This window comes from Eptesicus fuscus, chromosome 20 (assembly GCF_027574615.1).
Source record: "Eptesicus fuscus isolate TK198812 chromosome 20, DD_ASM_mEF_20220401, whole genome shotgun sequence".
Lineage (NCBI taxonomy): Eukaryota > Metazoa > Chordata > Mammalia > Chiroptera > Vespertilionidae > Eptesicus > Eptesicus fuscus.
Window position 1 is genome coordinate 16046540 of NC_072492.1, and position 22691 is coordinate 16069230.

At 41.4% G+C, this 22691-nt stretch overlaps 1 protein-coding gene across 2 annotated transcripts in view; it reads left to right on the forward strand.

Moving 5' to 3' along the window:
• Nucleotides 1-22691, forward strand: part of SMG6 (SMG6 nonsense mediated mRNA decay factor) — a 219430-nt gene that overhangs the window by 49005 nt on the left and 147734 nt on the right. For both annotated transcript variants that reach the window (XM_008147894.3, XM_028155061.2), the window contains exons 9-10: nucleotides 2283-2344; nucleotides 9616-9761. In XM_008147894.3, coding sequence (XP_008146116.2) covers nucleotides 2283-2344; nucleotides 9616-9761 — 208 coding nt within the window. The remainder of the gene's footprint in view (nucleotides 1-2282; nucleotides 2345-9615; nucleotides 9762-22691) is intronic.

The window sequence follows — 22691 nt, forward strand, 5'->3', positions numbered from 1 at the left end:
AAATTTCTGAGCTGCCTTGTAGCTTAGGGGATGATAATTGCCTTGAATGAGATGGGTTAATATTGTTTTGTTTCTATCAAAGTATCCTGTACGTATAAATATAACCAGTTGTAAAGGATTTCTCCTGGTAATGGATGAGTTAACCAGTTTATGATGATAGCTGTGGGGAAAGGGATAATTGAGTTAAAATAGAAATAGAGAGAGAATAGATATTTTACCTTTTTATCTTGAAATAATTTCATAACTGTAGAAAAATTGTAAGAATAATACAAAGAACTCCCATATAGCCTTTACCCAAATTCTCTAGTTGTTAACATTTTACTACTTGTTTTATTCATTGGGATAGAATGTTCAGCTAACAATTGAGTGTTTACAACAAGTCAAGCATGCTTTTACTTGCCTTATCTCAAGCTACCAACCCATTAATATATGGGTACTGTTACCGCCATGTATAGAAAGAAAAATGTAGGGGGGTTCAGTCAGTTGTCTGAGATCCCACAGCAGGTAAATGGCAGAGATTTGACAGGAAAGTCCATGTTTTTCACCACTTTCCTCTACCAGTAGATCTAGAGACTTGTGTGCTAGCCCAGGTTTTGCCACTAACGGTGGTATAACCACTGGCAATTTATTTTGCAGCAGCTCCTCATCTTTCCCTTCTGTTCATGGAACTCAGTGTCCCTGGCCCTGAGTCACCTAACAGTAGAGAGAGGTACTTTCAATTAAGTGTCCTAAGCCTTTTATTGTTGTTGTTGTTGTTAATCCTCACCTGAGGATATTTTTCCATTGATTTTTAGAGAGCGGAAAGGAGGGGGAGAGACGTCGATGTGACAAAGACACATCGATTGGTTGCCTCCTGCACAAGGCCCAACTGGGGCCAGGGATTAAGCCTGCAACCAAGGTATGTGCTCTTGACTGGAATCGAACCCAGGACCCTTCAGTCCTCAGGCCAATGCTCTATCTACTGAGCCAAACCAGCTAGGGCATCTTGAGCTTTTTAACTACAAATCAATGTTTGATATAGTATTGCTGACTAATTGTAATTCGTTTAAACAAAGATAAAGATTGAAGTTTGTATGCAGAATTTGCCCTTGAAGTCATTGGTGGGGTGAGAATACACTCCTTTTCCCACACCTAGCTTCTGTATGAAATAGAATGGCCATAACTTGATTGGTATTCTGTTTTGCAAGGGAGTAAATCAAAAGAGTTTTTCCTGTTGGGCAAAGTATCCAGAGGTGCTGGACTGTTACTTGCCCTAATCACCCCCCTGAGATCAAGATTCTTGACTCCTCTGAGCATATTGCTTCTAGGAGACCAGGGAAGATGACAAGATTTGGTCTTTTATTATCTCCGCTTTCTTTGGAGTTGAATCCTCCCTCCCTCACCCTTGTTTTGCTCAGAGGAATCTCTCCCCTCAGTTTTAATAGCAGTAGGTTTTCTAGAACATGGAGCTGAGATTGTAAATTTGTTACTTCACGGGCCAGATGTGGCTGGCATGTTTGTGTTTTGGGCTTGCCTAATGTTGACTTTTTTTTTTTTCATTAGTAGCCAACATTTAAAAGCTAGAGGATTTCACATAAAAACCCAGCTTTCAGCTCTTCTTTAAAAGACCAAAAAAAAAAAAAAAAAAAAAAAAAGGAAAGAAATGATAATCCTGGGTCCATAAAGAGTGGACCAGCCATAGATTACTACTGTCCCCACCAGCCTATTTCAAACCTGGCCTCCTGTAGACAATTGAATTTTCAGCTCCAGACCTTGAAATTGAACTTTAGTCTTAAAAGATGGAGAAGTATAATTTGATGAGCTAGTTAGTGGTGGGTTACTTTATCCTTGTTTACCAAAGAAGAGTCCTGCTTTCTTGGTTAGATAGAAAAATAGCTAATAAATAAGATTAGGGACTTATCCAAAATCAGTATTATCCCTGTCCATGTCAGTGTTTCATTTCCATCATTATGGTGCAAGAGTGGCTCCTAGATTTCAGAGCTTCAGGCATCTTTCCACCCAGCTTAGTTGGGATTCAACTCTTCATTCCCTGCACACAGGCACTGCTGCCAGCAGAGGGTGCTGTCTGCTCACTGAGGCTGCTGTCATTTTGGCTCAGCTGAGCAGCAGCTGTTGGGCATGTGCCCTGGGTCTGTGTGAGAGTTTGGGCATGTCTATTTGGTTCCCATCCCTAGTGCCCACCCCTTAGACCCTGGCCAGGTTATTGTGTCACTAGGGACTCTGTTCAGTAACAGGAAACTGGGGAAAGTTTAATTGTTTTCTCCTCTCTTTTTCCCATGCAGCTGAACAAAAGGTTCATCCTCAGTTTTCTCCATGCCCATGGGAAGCTGTTTACCCGGATTGGGTAAGTGTGCAGGATGTTTATTTTATTCTCCTACATTACAAGTCATTTTGGAATTTAATATTGTTAGCAACTAGACTGTGTTTGTAACTGAGGGCACAGGGTGTGAATTCTTAGAGGCCTCCACCTTCTCTTCCCTTCACTCCTACTTTGCTCATGAAGTTTGGGAAATAGGATTCTCCATCCCTATGTCTCTTCTTTCTCTGCCTTTACTAAAGCCCCCTTTAAACACAGTCTTTTCTCAATCCCCCACTCTTAATCTCTCTGGGTTTTTCTTTCCTCTGCCTTCCATCTCAGCCCCTAGTAAGCTCCTTAAAGAAGTCATGCTCATTTCCTGGGTGCAACTGCCAAGGGTCCTCCTTGGGAAGAATACTGTCCACTCATTTTCCCTTCAAGAGAAAAGTAACATTTTTTTCCCCTCCAACATTTTCTCTTCCTCCTGAACCACACCCCTTTCTTCTATGCTCAGGTTCCTGTACCATGTTGCTGATCTCAGTAAATGCTAAAACTTTTCTATGGTTTCACCATCTCCCATGGATTTACATATAAATCTCAGGGAAGGTGCTGTGTGTGCAAAACCCTGTTACTTCACCCATTAAATCCCTGGACAGAGATCAAGTTTTGAGTGTTCCTTTGGTGGATCAGAGTTGTTTTCCACTGTATAAAACTAGCGATCCTAAAGCCTGACTAACGCCTGCACGTCAGAGCACGTGTGTGTTGAGTGCCTCTTCCGTCTTGGAGAGGACTAGGTGGCGGTGCTCTTAGAGAGCTCTTCTGCATTTTAATGTTTTCTGACTTGGAGGTTTTATTGTAAGCTACCCTTTGAGGTGATTTGTTTCGGATTATAGATCTCACTGTTGTTGTCAGTGTTTCCCTTTCACTTTCTGTCATAACCTTGTAAGTTTATCTCTAATTCTCTAGAGTGTTTTCTTAGTGGGAGAGGCTAAAAGGCTTTGTCCTTCTTTGAAGAAACATTATTCTATGGATGGTGAACTAGAAAGTATGCTTATTACATATTCATTTGTTATCAACATAGATAAGAGTGACAGTGATGATTATCACAAAGGTAGTCTTGATTTAAATGACTTGGGAAACGGAGTACTACCAATAGATGTATCCCTATTAATAGAAATAAGTGTGAGGTGATTCACTTAGGAAAAGTAAACTAGGTGCATCAGTAGCTCCCCTCTCACTGCCTCTCCTACCCCCATATTATAAGCTCTACTCTGGCAGGAGTTTTTACCTAACAGTGTTGTATCTAAGTGCCTATCATGTACTAGATGCTCAGTAAATATTTGTTGTATGAATGAGTGAACCATTACAGAAATGGATAGACTGAGAAAGATTGGAGAGAAGGATCTAGTTCGTATTCTAGTAGGTAGGTTATAGTAGACCCAGGTCAGTTATTAGTGAGTAATGTATAGCTGAAGTTTCAAGTAGGCAAGATGATATCAGTATCATTTTATAGCAGGAAGTATTATTGTGCTGCACTTAAAATAGCTACTTTGGTTCTTTATCTCTTTATCATCTTTTTTAGTTCTCATTTTTTAAATCTTTCTTTCCCTTACTACCTTTTCACTCAGTTTTTCTCTCCTTTTCTCATGTTCTTTAAATTTTCATGTGCCATGTTGCTTTAAGTCAGGGTTTCTCAATCTCTATACTACTGATATTTTGAGCATTATAATTCTTTGTTGTAGGGAGCTGTTCTGTGCTTTGTAGGATGTTTAACAGCATCCCAGGCTTCTTCTACCCACTACATGCCAGTAGCATCGTGCCCCACACCCCCACCCTCCCCAGTTGTGATATTTAAAATGTCTCCAGACACTGCCAAATGTTCTCTCGGGGGCAAATTGCTCCTGATTGAGAACCACTGCTCTAGGTGTTTGTTAGCTTTTTTAGAGACTTTTGGGACTAAAGAAGTTATAAATCTTGGTCTGGAATGTAGGAATATTTAGGATATATTTTTATCAAGTTAGGCATTAATATTTTTTCCCCTCTTTTAAAATTCTCACATTTAGATTTATGTATTTTTGGAGGAGGCTTGAGAAATAATCACAGTAATGATTAAAAAGCTAGAAAATGATTTCTAGAGGAAAAATTAATCTTAAAAAAGTTAAGGTAAAAAAAGGTTTATTTAAAGACAGCTGTTCGTTCCCATAACTGTGTTTAACTATAAAAGAATTATAACAAGGTAGTTTTGATTTCTGTGGGAAGACAACAAGAGAAAGTAGGCTTATGTTCAGCTGGAGAGATTTGGGTTAGGTGTAAGAAAACTTCACAGAGAAGATGTTCAGGAATTTTCTTTTCTGGAATCCTTTAAAGATTATCTCATTTGTCAGAGATGGTTTGCTGTGGTCCAGTTTATTTTTCAGTATCTCTTCCATCCCTGCATGTAACATATTCTCTTGGCAAAAGATAAGGCCAATCCAGTTGCACCTTCATAAAAAGTGAGTTATAGTAGTGTTCACATGAGGAGAACGTATGTAAAGTCTAGGCGCTCCAGCCCCCTGACGACTATTCCTCCTATGCTCCCCTGGAGGTGAAAGAGAATTGAGTCCCATATTTATTCTGGAAGGCAGAAACAGCAGAAACTTTTCTATTGGAAAAAAAAAAGTATAGAAGTCTGTAAGACTAGAAAAGCAATGAGCCCAAGCCACACACAACAACATGGACTGTTGCCTAATTACCAAGAAGATGTGAAATGTCGGAGGCGTTGAAAACGAATTAAGAGTGAGGAGTTTGTAATGGGGAGCAGCTGAAGACACATCCACTGTCTGGCCTGCCTTTTGAGAAAAGCCCCAGTGTTGCTCTCCAGTCTTCATTTTCTCTGTGCCCAGCATTCCAAATTTCATCAGCATATGCTTGAATGCCTACTGTGTGCAATCCAAGCCTCCTTACTCTCAGCATCCAGTGAAAAAGAGGCTTGGAGTGTTAGGTAGAATCAAGTGCCAAAGAGCTTGTTTTTCACCACTGACTAGTTACAAGACCTTGAGAGTGAACAAGTCAGAGCCTCTCTGGGCTTCGGTTTTCTTATCAGTTGTTTAAGTAGAAGCTATCCAGTCCTTATGTTCTGTAGCACTGTGATTTTTTTCTCTAATGTCTACCCTTGTCACTCGGCTTAGTTTTATTTCTTTGCTACTGGGTTGCTTTTGTCTTGTTCAGTTTTTTAAAATTAAGAAGTTGAGAAGAGTTAGGAAGCCTGATTCTTTTCCAAAGACAATGTTGTCTATCTCAGCTGTGTTCTTAGCATCTAAGAGGTTGGGTCCTGCCCCGTTAAGTCACTGTCTGAGTCACTCCATGTTGTCTGAATGACTGGTTTCTTAAAACTGCCATTCAAATGAGATAAGGTGTCTCTAGAGACCACTTCAGAAAGCAGTCCCTTAAGTCAGTGAAATGCATAGCCTGAAAATGCTTGTATCTTCTGCAGTTTTAAAGGATTGGGACAGAATCCTCTCAGGCACAGGAAGAGGAATCAGTCAGGGGTGTAGAATGGCTCCTAACAGACCTTGCTTTCCTAGTGAGAGGCAGGCAGATCAGACCTGCCTTTGGACTCCACTGAGGGAAGTCAAGAAGCCGGCAGCCTATAGACTTTTGATTTGTGATAAATATAATAATTTTGCTTCCTGTTATTACGTTGGTTAAAGTTACCAGTTTAGTTTTCACTTGCTTGCCTCATGCTATTTGCACTGCTTCAAGATCTCTTGGAATTCAAAAACTGATGTATTTATTTTGGACTTGGAATTGTTAAAAATATAATGTTTGTATTTTGATATACTTGTAAAATTATAATTGTTTTATATAAAAGTCAGTAGTGTATGCATTGTAGGAGAAATCTTTTTATTGTACATAGTGCTTATTGTAAATCACATAAAATGTTTAGAAAACCCAGCAAAAAGAAGAAAGAAAAAGTTAACCATATTCTCACTATCCAGAGATAACTATCCACTGTTGACATTTGATGTATATTTTTACCTTTTTTCTATATACATCACACACACATTTAGTTTTACAAATATGTGTCAAAAGGGTTCAGATTAAACTACTTTAAAACTTCTTTTTAAAAAAAATATATATTTTATTGATTTTTACAGGGAGGAAGGGAGAGGGATAGAGAGCTAGAAACGTCGATGAGAGAGAAACATCGACCAGCTGCCTCCTGCACACCCCCCACTGGGGATGTGCCCGCAACCAAGGTATATGCCCTTGACCGGAATCGAACCCGGGACCTTCCAGTCCGCAGGCCGACGCTCTATCCACTGAGCCAAACCGGTTTCGGCAAAACTTTTCATTTAATATTTGTAAAACTTTACCAACATGATTAAAAATTCTAATACAACTTTTAAGAAATAGAATTAAATTTTACAGATGTGCCATCTTAACCACCAGCTGTTACTGGGCATTTTAGGCTACTTCCAATTTTTTGCTGTTGTAAGTTACCATCTTTTTATGCTTTCTCTTCTCCTCCTCTGCTGCCACTGCTATTGCTGCATCTTGGCTAACAATTATTAAGTAATATACAAAATCTCCTTCTAAAAACATAACATTATAGCTAAGGGCAAAATTTCTTTCAGCTCTTCCCAAGCCCCTGTGCTCTCCAAAGAGATAACACTAGACATCAGGTTATATATTCTTCCAGACCTTTTTACTGCATTTACATATTTACATATGTATCCATTAAAACCATAATTCTATTTTGTGGGTTGTTTCTAAACATAAATTGTATTCTGTCATTATCTCAGTTTTAGTATGATTTTTGTTCTATAATATGGGGTGGAGCAAAGAGGAAGACATAAAACTACTTATAGGTAATTTGAAGCCAAAATCAGATAACATTTTAGTTACAAAATTGGGAACCAGAAGCCCCATTATTGAGCTCTGAGGAAGAGTCTTTTATCTGCATGTCCCTCAGATACTCCCTGACAAAGTGATTTTGTCTGAGGAGATCCATCTTCCCTCATATCTCAGAACTGAAGTTATTCTAACATCCTTATGCATTTGATTTTTTTTTCTTTTGTTGATGTCGAATGAGTTGAAAGGCGAAGGGAAGATTAAAAAAAAAAAAAAAAGAAGATATGGACATTTGGCCTCGTGCTCCTTTCAGATCCCAGTCTGACCTAGGGAGTGTTAATGGATATGTTTCAATTCCCATCCCAGGGAAGAGGTTTCCTCAGACACAGCTTCGAAGCAAGACTGTCCCACGTGACACTCTGTCATGTCGTTCTGTGTTGGCTCTCTACCGCCTTTCAACACGGAGACACATGGCTCTGAAACTTGCCCAGTGTGGCTGCTTTTCAAGCAGAGTGAACTCTGCTATTCTCGTAATGAGAAGTGCTAGCCCCCCTCCCCACCTCCGACCAGAAAGAGTGCTGCACAGTGTCAGGATTTAAAATGAAACCTTTGTTATAGCCCATGGGGAAAATGGATCCAATCCAGCTCCAAACATATCATTCTGCCATTCCAAACCTACCAAGAGTTTTAATGGTTCTGAAACATTTTAGAGGGGAAAAAAGAGGGTTTTTTGGTGGGTTTTGTGTGTGTGTTTTTATATTTTTTGTGGGGGATGGGGTACTTGAAATGGCATATGGGGAGGTGGGAGCAAATGCATAGTATGTTTTATGCCAGTGAAAATGAAGACAGCTCAGCAGAGAAGGGAACTGGAATATAAACTGTAATTGACCCATAGTTGTGGCATGATTTCTGGGTACCAGAAGGTCAGTAATAAGAGTTGCCATCCTGCCGAAACCGGTTTGGCTCAGTGGATAGAGCGTCAGCCTGCGGACTGAAGGGTCCCAGTTTCGATTCCGGTCAAGGGCACGTACCTTGGTTGCGGGCACATCTCCAGTGGGTGGTGTGCAGGAGGCAGCTGATTGATGTTTCTCTCTCATCAATGTTTCTAACTATCCCTTTCAATTCCTCTCTGTAAAAAATCAATTAAAAAAAAAAAAAAAGAGTTGCCATCCAAGGGCAATGAATGAAGATTGCCAAGATGTCAGAAATCTCTAGAGTTTGCTAACCTGGGGAGGGTCCTACTCAGTGGGGAAAGGATCATGGTTTGGGTTACACTAGAAGCACCTTTCTCTAGGACTTGAAACTGTTTTGTCTTTTTTGAGAAGGATTTCCTTTCCTGTGGCTTTTCAGAAGCTGTTTATTAATCCAGCCTGAAGCTCTTCCTCACCCCGTCACCCAGTGCACTACAAACATTTCTTTGGGGGGTGGGGGTGTTAAGGATGAATAAAAGATACTTTGCTGACCACGAATTGTTCAGCATCGCCTTAAGGCTCAATGTGCCTGGCTTCTCTCTCGAGCACCAAGTTTGAATTTGCTTTTTCTTTCTGACAACTTCAGCTGTGGTTTGTTCCTATTGCCAAAGGAGCTCCAGGCATGCACCACTGTTTGGGATCCAGTGGCCACATTTGGCTGTCAGTGGTTTGAATGACCTCTCTTTAGGAGCCCTAGGTCACTGGCTGGATTTCTACCTTCCTACATTACAGGCTCTTCCTGTATTGGGAGTGGCAGTTGGCCAGGGCATTATGTTTCCACTGGCCTGAAAACATGCAGACCTTGATGAGCAGAGTCTTGTGAGAGTGAGGAGGACAGCAACACAGGAAAGGCTGAAACAGATCATTGGGGCCCTCAGTCTGAGAATTCTTCCAGGGGAAATATGGGACCCTCAGGTGGAGCAGTTGGTGAGACAGTGCCTGAGAAGATAGCAGCAGAGAACTATTTCTGGTTTCCTGAAGTAAAGCTTTGATTAAAGAATCTTTATATTCGTGAACCAGAGAGTTTGGGGAATATGTAGGTCTTAGAGCTTAAAGGAAATTTATTTGCTATTTAGAAAAACCAATTGTTTCAGAGAGAAACTTTGATTTCATTTCAGCTTGAATCCAGTTATTGCCAAGGGTTAGGAAATAACATACCAAAGCATAATAACTCATAGCAATTTATCCAAAATTGAGTTGATTTATCTCCAAACCTCGAACACTTCTTTCTCTTAAATTTGTCCACAATCTTAGGATTGTAGGAAGGTTTGTGAAAGTAGCAAGGAGACACCCTGTGCGTTAGTTGTCTGCTTTCAGAGAGAGAGAGAGAGAGAGAGAGAGAGAGAGAGAGAGAGAGAGAGAGAGAGAGAGAGAGAGAGACAGGAGAGAGAGAGAGAGACAGGAGAGAGAGAGAGAGAGAGAGAGAGAGAGAGAGAGAGAGAGAGAGAGAGAGAGAGAATGAATATACCAGTGTTCTTGGGGATGTCCCTCACTGATGGGCTGATGTATTTGTAGGATGGAGACATTCCCTGCAGTGGCTGAGAAGGTACTCAAGGAGTTCCAGGTATTGCTGCAGCATAGTCCATCTCCTGTTGGAAGTACTCGCATGCTACAGCTTATGACCATCAACATGTTTGCTGTACACAACTCCCAGTTGAAAGGTAAGGCATGTTCACTTTCTTTATCTAGACAGATAAAGATTAATCTAGCTTTTTTTCCTATGCTACCATACCACTAAATCTCCCCCCCCCCCACACACACACACACACACACACACACACACACACACACACACCCTTCCCCACCATTGCCTCTCACATCCTTAATTTGCTCTCTGAAATCTGTATGACTCTCTAGTGCTTGGGTGGGATGGAAGGAGGGAATCATGGGTATAGAGCTTTATTTGCAAACCCAGAGATGCTGTTGCACATCTGGCCATGCTAAAGGCAGCAGCAAGGCCTCTTGGAGTCTGCAGACCCAGAGCCTCTCCCAGGGGAGAGGCATTGCTGAAATGTTTCATCGCAGAGACCATACGCTTGGCAGGGATTGGGAATAGCTGTTTCTGGACTCATGTACCCTGTTTGTTCAATATGGAAAAGTCTAGTTCCCTGTGGGATATCCCTTGTGGGAGCCTGCCAGGGAGTAAGAACAGAGAATTGATGAGCTTTGGTGACTCAAATTGGAAGCACAAAAATCACCAGGCCCAGAATTTGGCTAACATACTGGTGTGTATTCTGAAATGCTTTTTGGAACACTGAGGTTTTTTGAGGCAGGGGATGGGGTGGGAGAGGGCAGAGAGATGCTGATTGGCGTGATTTTTAAATGTTCTGATAACCAGGTCACAGCCAAAGGATGTTACCAGGATCCCGTCCTTTCCCTTTCCCTTTTCCCTTTCTTTCTTCCCCTTCCTCTTCCTCTTTCTCCTTTCCCCTTCCCCCTTCCCTTTATTTCCCTTCCCTTCCCATCTAGGTAAGGATATGTGGTTTAACTTTATGGAAATATGTAATATAGGGATAACATTATTTTGTGTGTTTGTTTGCAAGAGAGATTTGTTCCATGATGCCAAAGAATTGTTTTAAAGCATTGACAGAGAGTAAAGTTTGGTTTCCTGGCTGAAAGGTTATTATCTGAAATGCCAAGAAATGGGAATTGCCCCATGGAGACTCCATTGTAAAACAGACCTGGTGTTTCTGGACAGGTTATCGCTAGTTCTCTTATTGTACTTTTTTAAAAAAAATTTCTATTTATTGATTTGTGGGGGAGGGGGAAGAGGGGAAAAAACATCGATTTGTTGTTCCACTTATTTATATATTCGTTGGTTGCTTCTTGTATGTGCCCTGACTGGGAATCGAACTCACAACCTTGGCATATTAGGATGATGCTATAACTAACTGAGCTACCCGGCCAGGGTCTTATTGCACATTTTCTTGTTGCTTTCTCTCACTCTGAAATTGATTTATTTTCCTTTCCATTTATATTTGAGGGTTCTACATTAGCTTACTGATGAGTGGGTTTGCCACAATGTCCCTTGAAACTTGGCTCTTCCTGGGACTTAGTAAGGCCCTCTGCTAGTCTCTCTGGGTTTTCAGTTATATCTGAATCATAGAAGATCTTCTCCGCTCAAGTTGCCTGCTTACAGCATTTAGCATTCCCAGCAGAAGGCAAGATGCAGAGGCTGAGGTGCCATTTTGAACTTGGCTAATTATTCCCGAGAACAGCTCGGAGGATGCATGCAGTCCTGGGGGACAGTGGTGGTTTCCAGGAAGGAGGAAATAAAGTTTGTAAAGTGCTGTCCTGGTAAGGCTGTGAAGTCCAAAGGGGCAGGAGATTGATTCCTTCTTCATGACTCTGCTGGTTTTGCTACCAAGTAGGAAGCTCAGTGGACTCAGGAAATGGGGCCTCCTGAGGTGCCCTCCTATTCATTGTCCTGCCTTCCTCTAACCTCAACCCACAGAGTTCAGTGAGCTGCCCATCACAGAGCTGTAGCCTCTGCCAAGGTATTTTTCTAGCATCAAGTGACCTGCAATCTTGGGAGGTGTGAATGTAAAGGACCTGCGGCTCTTGCCTGTGAAGCATTTGTTGTCAGCAGCTTCTGCTCCATGAAAAGGAACACCTTGGCCTTTCATAGGCCACCAGTGAGTCCTTTTCTTGTAGCTGTTGTTTAGTAAAGGTTAAAAAATACAGACGAAGGGAAGGTGAGATGGTGAGAACAGAGAAAGAAGGAAATAGGTGGTTCCCCCGGTTGAGGCCAGGGAACTTTTTTAGTGCTCTTCTCCATGGTTGTTGTATGAGGACCTGCTAGCCAGGAAGGACATGCCAGAGCCTGTGCCTGAGAGCCTGCTACTCATTTCTGGCCTTGTCCTGATGCTCACCTCCATGAGGCAATGGGGCCAAGAGGAGAATGATACGAGGTGGTCAGAAGTTCCTAGGGTGTTTCAGGGATAAACAGCTTGGACCACAGGATATAACACTCAACTAGGTCAGAGAGCTTTGTGGACGTGCTGCCAAGTACCCGGTGTGCAGCTGAGGCGGCTGTCCAGACCCCACTGTGTGGGCTGCCATTGGGAGAGGGGTGAGCAGAGCACACAGCGGGGCTGGTTGGTGGGAAGATGCACTTTTCCATTTCCCAGCATATGAGTCATCTTCTCTGGGCCCCTGTGCTGTGCTTGCATGGACAGTGGCAAGAAGGGGGTGTTGTGGCTGAGCAGCAGCATCTGTGCCGGGGGTGGAGAGGGAAGGGGGTTGGGGAGAGGGTAAAGGTTTAAATCCTTCACTAATCAGCAGCAGTTTGAATCACATTTTTATGAGTAAGGAAGTGATAAATCAGCCCTGAGTGTTCAGCCCCAAAGTCCTGTCAGCCGGTGCCCTTCTAAAGTCTTCTCTCCAAGCCACTCTGCTTGCTGTCGGAGTCGCCAGCCACCCAGCTGCGGGACCCTGACTGTCTGAAACCAGGAAGCAAGGGCCTGATGCTGCTTGGCCCTCCCAGGTGCTTGGGGTCTGTGGTGATTTGGCAGTCAGTGCAAGTTACAGAACATCTGGGCCATCATTTTTCTTTCCATTCCTTCTTGGACATATCCTTCTGGGTGGGTGTTTGCATAAGTCAGTTCCTGGACTCTGTGGAGAAGGAACGTTCCAGCATGAAGCAGAGGTGATCAGTGGTCCCCAAGGCAGTCGAGGTCCTCTCAATCTGTGCTTGGGCTTTCCCTGTAGATGTGGACCTAAAGTATGATTTGGAGAGCAGCAGGGATGTCCTTACTAAAACATATGTCCCTTATGATACCCCTAATTCATTTTCCCCTAATTCATTTTGTGTGTGTGTGTGTTCAATGTTACCCTTGTATAACTGTCTTTTTTTTTTTTTTTCAAATTACCTATAGTCCAGGAGTAGGAATGATACTATCACTTTAGTGTGATTACTTTTCAGATGTGTTTTCCTTGTCAAGAGAGACAGAGAACTGTTTAAAAGCTTTGGACCCCTCACAAGACAAAATGGATGAAAAAGCTTAGATGGTGGTGAGAGAAAGGCATCTTTCCCCTTTTCCTAGGTTAGTTTTCCCCAGAGCTCAGGGAGGTAGAGTTTGTGAGGTCAGATTTGCCCCCCTGTCCATAGGAGAAAATAAGTTGAGTTATGCCACATCATTTTACCAACTAAACTTTCCAGTCTCAGCAGTGATCTTAACACTCAGGGTTATTAGTGGGGGAGCTATTATCTCCTCCTCTAATGAATGAGGCCTATGCAAAAATCCCACACTAGTGGGACTACAAAGAATCTAGAATCCTAGTACTCTATAGTGAAGTGGTTGGGGACAGATAAATTTGAGGGATGTTTAGGGTCCCTCAGCATAGTGCCTGGAATTTATTAGGCACTCAGTAATTATTGAATGTATGGATGAAGAAGGCAAGCCAGCGTACATTGTATAGTATGTTCCTTACCTGGCCTGTGTCCAACATTATCTTGTGGTGGTGATAGGTGGTTCCCAGAGTGATGTCACAATTGGTAATCGCTCTATGGCATTCCCAAGCCTGAAGGGAGAAATCGGGACTTCTCCACGTGCCTCAGCATTTAACACTTCAGTAGCCATCTGATTGGCTGACGTGATGCTGGAGGATGAACTGTTGATCTAAACCACAAGCATGCCAAGAATTTTAATTTTTTAAAAATTCTGTAATTTAAGGAAATAAAACTCTAGTTTTTGAAAAGGAATAATTGAAGCAACATTTGTGTTAGAGCATCACTAAAAGCCCATTGCATCCCCCATCTGTGCCCAATTTGCTCCAATCTGCCCTCCCCCCTTTTTTTCTTTTTCTTCCTTTTTCTCTTCCCTTCTTGCTCTCTCTCTCTTTTAAAAAAATATGTTTTATAATTCCTGGAATCAAAACCATCTCATGCACACACTGTTTTATTTTACTGCATTATTGGATTATACTTCCTATAAATCATTGGATGTTATTCATTGGCCACCACTGGAATAACTTCCCTTTTCTGTGCCCTGGCCCCTCTTTTTCCTTCTCTACCAGTTCATAGGGTAGGGCTCTATTTCAGCCTTGCAGAAAAGCCCTGGTGGCAGCAAGAGGGCACCCAAGAGACACTTCTTATGTGTGCCATTGGTGTTTACTGCCTTTAGGGAACATTTAGGGGCTGGGATTGAGGCAGGGCTAGACTGGCATTCCTTTCATAATCATTTATGCTTGCTTTTATGGTTGGTTAGTAATCCTGAATTGCAGGAGGTAAAGTGCCACACGTGCTCCTCCAGAGAGATAGAGAATCATAGCTGTCTATATGGAACTGATAGAGCTTAACCCAGATGCGTGGGGACCTCACACCTACATGGCATTGTTATGTATGGAGGTTGACTCTAGTTGGGAAATTCCATTCACAACCAAAATTGCTTTGTCTTTAACATACGGCCACCTTAGAGATCTTCAGTAAAGCGATTTGTTCCTCTGTGGCAGTTCACTTCTGTCTGAGTCTCTTACCCAAGCAGAATGTATGAAGTGCCTAATCCTCTGCTTGTCAGAATAGTTGTACAGGAAATCCACCTTTCATAAGGGGTTAAGCTTGAGTTTAGCGGCATAAACTGGCCCTCTCATTCTCCTTCTATATTTCTGGTGGTAGAAGCCCTTGGGCTTTTTCTCCTCAAGGATCCATGGGTAGATTTCTACAGGTAATCAGCACTGCCTGACCTTCATTTTCATAGTAAATTAACAGAGAGCCAGCTTGGCCAACACATGTTGTGAGAAATAGATTCAAAGGTCAGAAGAGGCTAGGCTTTAGAAAGCAGGCCAGGGGAAGATGCATCCTTCAGCTATGCCCTCTGTCCCTTGTGGCAAGATATAACTATCAACAGGATGCTTAGCATAGACTTCTTCCCTCAGAATTTTCTGGAAAAGAAGAAAAAGTAAAGTTTTCAGTGGCCTACCCAGTTCTGGATTCCAGGGTCCATGTTGTTTTTAGAATGAATCTGTTACTTTAGTCTGGGGAGGAGAAGCAGTTATGAAAAGCTAAAGGAAGGAGAAAATTCATTTATACCAATTATTAAGCCTCTTATCATGTCAATTGAAGAAATGTCTATTTTTGCCCCAAGGTAATAGTGTGGTTTGATGTACATGGCTGCTTCGGTGTACAGTGCAGAAATGCAATATCCCATCATTGCCCAGTAGTTAATGTGAGCTAGATACCTCATCTCTGTTGCCATTTTATAGCTTCTCAATTTGATTTTTTTGCTCCAGGATAGACTTATTCTGAAAAAGAGATGGAATTGAATGGAATGTTGGCAGCAGGATTCCCAGCTGCCTTTTCTGAGCTCTCTTTAAGCTTTTCCTGAGGAATAGAATTCTGAATGTGTAGCTTACAGAGGACTCAGGTTGATATGTTCATTGAATACACAGAGGGAGCTGGTGTATTCTAGGGATGGAGGTTGGGGGAAGTAAGTTGTACTTGGGACCCTAACCAAGTAAATGTTGGTCTGGGGAAAATTGTAGCTTTCAGAGGTAGTGGCCAATAATGACAACAGAACAACACTGTGATAATATCTAATGACATTTTTTAGTTGCTATATATGAATTCTCATTTGATTTCTCCTATTAGCCCTCTGAGACAGGTGAACAGGTATTTTATGTCTTATTTTATAGATAATGAGAAACATATCAGAAAGGTTAAGTGATGTAAGCAAGTTTGCACAGCTAGTAAATTACACTCAGGCCTCAAGTATCCGGCCTTCTATATCAGAAGACACAAAAACTTCTCTGGACTTAATTGAGACACATCAACAATGCAAGCATCCCCTGCCACAAAATCCCATATCTGAGCAGCCGCTGTTCTTTGATGAAGAAAGTGATCTTTGAATCTGATCTGAGACTAGAAGAGGGACTAAAGTACAGATAAGAAAGTTGGTGGAATCAGAATTCTCCCAAGTTGTTTGAGGCTCAAGTGGGGCCACAGGTAAGAAGCTAGCAGAAGGATACAGTTTAGGCAAATCAAGGTTTTCTGGGGTTCATATTTACTGTTGTTATGGGCAAGGAGGAATCTCCCTCTCACGGTGGAAAATGTTTGTTCATGACCAGTTGGTAAAAGAATTGTTTGTAACTTTATCAAATATTAAAAAAAGAATTGTTTGTATATTTGGATTTATACACTACTATAGGTCTGGTGCACGAAATTCATGCATGGGTAGGGATCCTAGGCCTGGCAGGCGATCAGGGCTGATCGGGGCCTTCCTTCCCCAGCTGATGGCTGCCGGCCAGGGCCTTCCTTCATTCCGTGCCGCCCCCTGGTGGTCAGCGCATGTCACAGCAAGTGATTGAACTCCCGGTCTTCCGGTCGAACTCCTGAGGGGACACTTTGCATATTAGCCTTTTATATATATATAGATAGATACCATCCAATTTTTTAAATCAATATCATTGAAGTAAAGCTTATATGCAATAAAATGCACCCATTTTAAGGGTGCATTTCCATACATGTGACCAATTTATATACTTAAGTAACCATCATTATAATCAAGATACAGAACATTTCCATCATCCCAAAAAGTTTTTTTGTGCCCATTGCAGTTGATCTCCATCCCTATCCCTGGCTCTAGGAAATCTTATTTGCTCTCTGTCACTATGCATTGGATGTGTCTTTTCTAGAGTTTTATATAGATGGAATCATAAGTGTGTGCTCGTTTGTGTCTGGCTTCTTTTGCTCAGCATAATGTTTCTGAGATTTGTTCATATTGTTACATGTTATCAGTATTTCATTCCTTTGTATTTATTGTATAATATTCTATTGTATGGATATACCACAGTTTTGTTTATCTAGTTACCTGTTGATGGAACATTTGGGTTGTTTCTAGTTTTGGGCTATTATGTATTTTAGTTGTAATTCCAGTTTGGTCCTGGGAGCATGTCCGTGCAGCATCCACTTACTCCGCCACCAGTTTTAATCCCCCTTCTGGGCTATCCTATATAATAAAAGGCTAATATGCAAATTGACCTAACGGTGGGACGACCAGTCTCTATGACGTGCACTGACCACCAGAAGGCAGACACTCAATGCAGGAGCTGCCCCCTGGTGGTCAGTGTGCTCCCACAGGGGGAGCGCCGCTCAGCCAGAAGCCAGGCTCATGACTGGTGAACGCAGCGGTGGTGGCAGAAGCCTCTCCCGCCTCTGCAGCAGCACTAAGGATGTCCGACTGCTGGCTTAGGCCCACTCCCCATCAGACAGACATACTCCGTGGGCTCCCGGACTGCGAGAGGGTGCAGGCTGGGCTGAGGGATCCCCCCAAGTGCACGAATTTTGTGCACTGTGCCTCTAGTTATGAATATAACTTCCATGAACTTTTGTATGAGTATCTTGCGAACATATGTTTTCATCTCTCTTGGGTAAATACCTACGGTAGATTTCTTTGGTCATATGGTAAGTGTTTAACTTTATAAGAAACTGCTAAACTGTTTTTCAGAGTGTTTGATCCATTTTACATTCCTTCCAGCAGTGTCTGAGAATTCCACTTTCTTTGCATCCTTGCCAACATTTGGTATTGTCCATCTCTTTTGCTTTAGCTATTCTAGTGAATATGCAATGCTATTTCTTTTTTGATATATCTTTATTGATTTCAGAGAGGAAGGGAAAGGGAGAGAGAGATAGAAACATTAATGATGAGAGAGAATCATTGACTGGCTGCCTCCTGCACACCCCCCACTGGGGATTGAGTCTGCAACACAGGCATGTGCCCTTGGCTGGAATTGAACCTAGGACCCTTCAGTCTGCAGGCCGACGCTCTATCCACTAAGCCAAACCAGCTGGGGCTGCAGTGCTATTTCATTTTGGTTTTAATTTGTGTTTCCTAGATGACTAAGGATGATGAGTGACTTTTCATATACTTAATTGCCATTTGTATATATTATTTGGCAAGTGTCTATTCAAATCTTTTGCCCATTTATAAAATCAAGTTATCTTTGTTAAGTTTTAAGAGTTATTTCTATAATTTGGATAAGCCCCTTATGACATAAATGTTTTGCAGATATTTTTTCCCATTCTTTTTTTTTCTTCTCCTTTCTTCCTTTTGGATTTTTTTCCATCGCCCCCCGCCCAACTAGTTTCCTTTTTTTCTTTTAATGGTTACCTTAGAAATTAAAGTATGTATACTTGTCTTGCTAAAAGTAAAAAATGTTATTCAGCATTTTCACTCTCCTCCTAAATAATACAGGGACCATGGAAGGCTTAAATTCTATTCATTCTCTTTCCATTTATTGTTCTAACTTATATGCTGCTGTTGTCATGTATTTTATTTATTTTTATTATTTTTTAAATACATATATTTTTGTCCTGGCTGGTTTGGCTCAATGGATAGAGCGTCGGCCTGTGGACTGAGGGGTCCCAGGTCAAGGGCGTGTGCCTTGGTTGCGGGCACATCCCCTGTGGGGGGTGTGCAGGAGGCAGCTGATCGATGTTTCTAACTCTCTGTCCCTCTCCCTTCTTCTCTATAAAAAATCAATAAAATATATAAAAATATATATATTTTTGATTTCAGAGAGGAAGGGAGAGGAAGAGATAGAAACATCCATGATGAGAGAGAATCATTGATTGGCTGCCTCCTGCACGCCCCCTACTGGGGATCAAGTCCACAACCTGGGCATGTGCCCTTGATCGGAATCGAACCTGGGACCTTTCAGTCTGCAGGCTGATACTCTATCCACTGAGCCAAACCGGCTAGGACTGTTGTCATGTATTTTATTCTTTTTCTTTTAAACTCGGCAGGACAAATTATTATTATTATTATTTTTGTTTTATTTGTTGTTGTTGTTATTTTGCCAGTAAATGTTTATTTAGACTTTCCCATGTATTTACTACTTTCTTTTAATTTCCTTTAGCATTTCAGACCCTCCACCTGGGATCATTTTCTTCCTGCCTTAAGTATATTCTTTAGAAGTTATTTTGTGAAGTTCTTTTGATGACACACTTTTTCAGTTTTTATTTGTCTGAAAAGCTTTATTTTTCCTGTTCCTAAAAGATCTTTTACAGGTATTCACTAGTAATAGAACTCTATTTTTTCTTTCTTTTTTTTAAATCCTCACCTGAGAAAATTTTTTCCACTGATTTCTTTTTTTTAGAGAGAGTGGAGGGTAGGGAGAAATGAGGGAGGGAGGGAGGGAAGGAGGGAGAGAGGAAGAGAGAGAGAGAGAGAGAGAGAGAGAGAGAGAGAGAGAGAGAGAGAGAGAGAAGTGAGAGAGATAAATCAATTAGTTGCCTCCCGTCCGTGCCCTGACCAGGGCCAGGGTCCAAACCTGTAACCAAGGCACATGCCCTTGACCAGAAATGGAACCCACAACTCTTTGGTCCACAGGCCGATGCTCTAACCACTGAGAAAACTGGTCAGGGCTGGTAATAGAACTCTAGGTTACAGTTATTTTCCCTCAGGCCATTTAAGATAGTTTACTGTCTCTGGGCTTTCACTGTTGTGATTATTTCTCTTTTAAAAGTAATCTATTTTTTTCTCTCTGGGTGCTTTCTAGGTCTTTTTAAAATCTCTTTGATGTTCTTCAGTTTTAATGATTTGTCTAGGTTTGTATTTATTATTTTTTCAGCTAAGTATTTGTTGTGAGTTGATTTCAGTAGTTTTGGAAGATACTTAGCATCTGCATCTTTTTTTTCAAAGATACTGCATCTACCCATGCTTTCTCTTCTCTGACTGATTAGACCTCTGTTAGACCTTTTTCAGTCTTTAATGTCTCTTAAAGTTCTCTCTCATTTTTCTGACTTTTCTTTTTTTGTGTGCTACATTCCAGATAACTTTCTTAACTCTGTCTTTCAGTTCACTGAATCTTTCATTAGCTATATCTAATCTGTTAAATATGTCCTAATGAGTTTGATATTTTAATTATAAATTTTTATTTCCAGATGTTTTGAGTTTTTTCTTCAAAACTACTTTCTTAGTAGTGTCTTGTTTCCTGAACATATTTGCAAGCTTGTTTCTTATGTCTTTAAAATATATTAAACATGGTTATTTTAAAGACTATGATGAATGGGTTCACTTAGGTGAGTTTCTGCTAATCTCATTTCTGCTGGTTGTTCTCATGTACCTTCTAAAATTTTCTTGTGTAATTAAAATTTTTTTCTTGTAATCTGCTTATTTTCTGTGGGATTCCATTAGTGAGAATTCTTGGAGACCTGGGGTGGAAATGGGGATAGGATTTAAGTTTGCTGTTGTTCACAGCCCAGTGTAAGTCTAAAATAACCCCTCTAAATTAAAATATCCGCCTGAGGGTTTTCATACCACCCAGGTAATGTGAATTCAGATTGCACACCCTTTGAGGACTAGTGTACAGTCCATATTTTCAGGGCAATATATTTTTCTCTTCTAGTCAGACCCAGGGTTTGACACAGTGAATTTCCAGCTGTCTTCTCAAGGGGCTAAGGGTTATTTTTTATTCACTCCTATACTTTGGCTGTAGCTCTGTGGGATCCCAACCTTATGGCACAGATCTTGGGCATCCTGTTATATTGGCTGTACATATGAAACTTTGGAAACCAAGTTCATCAGGTAGCAAATGTTCTTAGGGTTAAGCCGGGCTATATCCCACACATATCTCTAGTTCCCCATCTTTATTCAATCTCTGACCAGAGGATTCCATTCTAATTTACTAGCTCATCAATACTTTCTAAAAAAGATTTTAAAAATACTTTTTTCCAGAGTAATTAGTTGTTGAATTGGGAGAATAATTCTAGGTACCTAGTCTGCCTAGAGGAAATGCTACGATTCCTTTTCCTTTTTTACCATCAGACTCTAGCCTTCTTTTAGCTCAGTCTCTGAGCAGTGTGGCTAGGGCACCTGTATCTAGGGGGCAAGAGCATGTAGGCTGCTCTTTCAGAGAATAGCTCCTTTTTCTACTCCTGGTTTTATGGCAGGTGGGGTTATTGAGTTCACCTTTTTAGATTTTCCTAAGAGGTGTTGAAGGTATATAGACTGCTCAGAGGACTAATTGAGTGGGGAAGAAAGGCACGGAGAGTGGGGAGAGAGGCCTGCAGACATTTCTTACTAAGAGCATATGAGCTGGAGATCTGGAATAGAGTACTCTCTAGTTTCAGTCACATTACATTACATATCTGGTGAACCCTTTTGGCCCATAAAATCCTTTCCATTAGTCAGGGTGCTCTGTGCTTTTGTTCTTGACTACTGCTGTTCTTAGTGCTGTTTGGTTTGCTTGCATGTCTCAGTTTCCTTTTTAGAAGGCAGATTGTAATATATTTAGGAATTTATTTATTGTAATTGGGGTGTTCTGACTTCTTTAGTCCCCTCTTCAGACATCAGATTCCCATCTTGAGGCTTATTTCAGAAAATGCCCATGTGATTCTTTGCCCCAAGTGCCAGCAGCAGATGCAGCAATTGACACGCTGCAGGGAATTTCCAACTGCTGGGCAGGTTTCTGAAATCCAGACACGTGCTGTTCACACTTTGGCTTCTGAAGCAAGGATCAGTGGTTGAAAGAGGGGAGGGGCTGGTAGGAGACTGGAGGGAGAAAGATCTTGTAATGCCTGCCTAGGGCTTAAGGTTTTGTCAGCTTTCTTCATCCCTTCTCCAGCTGGCGTTGGCAGGGTAGAGTAAATCACTGCAGAGTGAACTCCCTGGAGGCTTCTTTGAGGCATACCTGTGACGTCATCCTGTTATCACTGCTTGTACTGCATAACCTCCTTTCACTTCTCCCCTGAGAGAGGGTGATGCCCAGAACTCATGTCAGGGCAATGAGAAGAGAGAAATGTTTGGTAATTAGTATTTTGAGATGCCTGCTAAGGACACAATTGCAGGCCATTGACACATTCTTCAAGATTCCACTTTGGAAGAGAAAACCCTCTTTGTAAACATGGCCTGAATACCTTTTGTATATAAAACTACTTTTTAAACATGAAGAGAAAGACAATCCAGAAAAACTTGAAACTCCTAGGTAATCTCTTTGTTACCCCTGACTCCCTACCCTCCTTACACATAGATACACAAACACACACATGCACGTGCAGTGATTCTTTTAAAAGCATCAGATCATGTCACTGTTCAGAATCCTCCACTGCCTTCCCATTTCCCTCAGAGTAAAGCTATAGTGTTTACAAGTCCTTTTTATATGGAACTCCCCGTCCTCACCACCACAACATTGCCTCTCTCTAACTTCATTTCACTACTGTTCTCCCCCTGGCTTACCTTACTCTGCTTCAGACACACTGGCCTTCTGCAGTTCCTCTGATAAGCCAGGGATTCTCCCACATTTGGACCCTTGCATTAGCAGTTTTCTATTCTTGGAATACTTTGGCTTCAGCTCTCTGTAGCATAAATACCTCCCTCCTATAAGTCTTTGCTTAAATGTTACCTCCATGAGTCCTACCCTGATGTTTCTAGTAACAGGCTGCACTTCCAACCTGTGCTTCTGATTTCCCCTATCCTGCTCTACTTTCTTTTTCATAACACTTATTTTCTAAATACTAGGTAACTTATTTTTTGTACATACATATACATTTTTAAATATATATATTTTTTAATATAGTTTTTTGATTTTTTACAGAGAGGGAGGGAGAGGGATAGAGAGGTAGAAACATCGATGAGAGAGAAACATCGATCAGC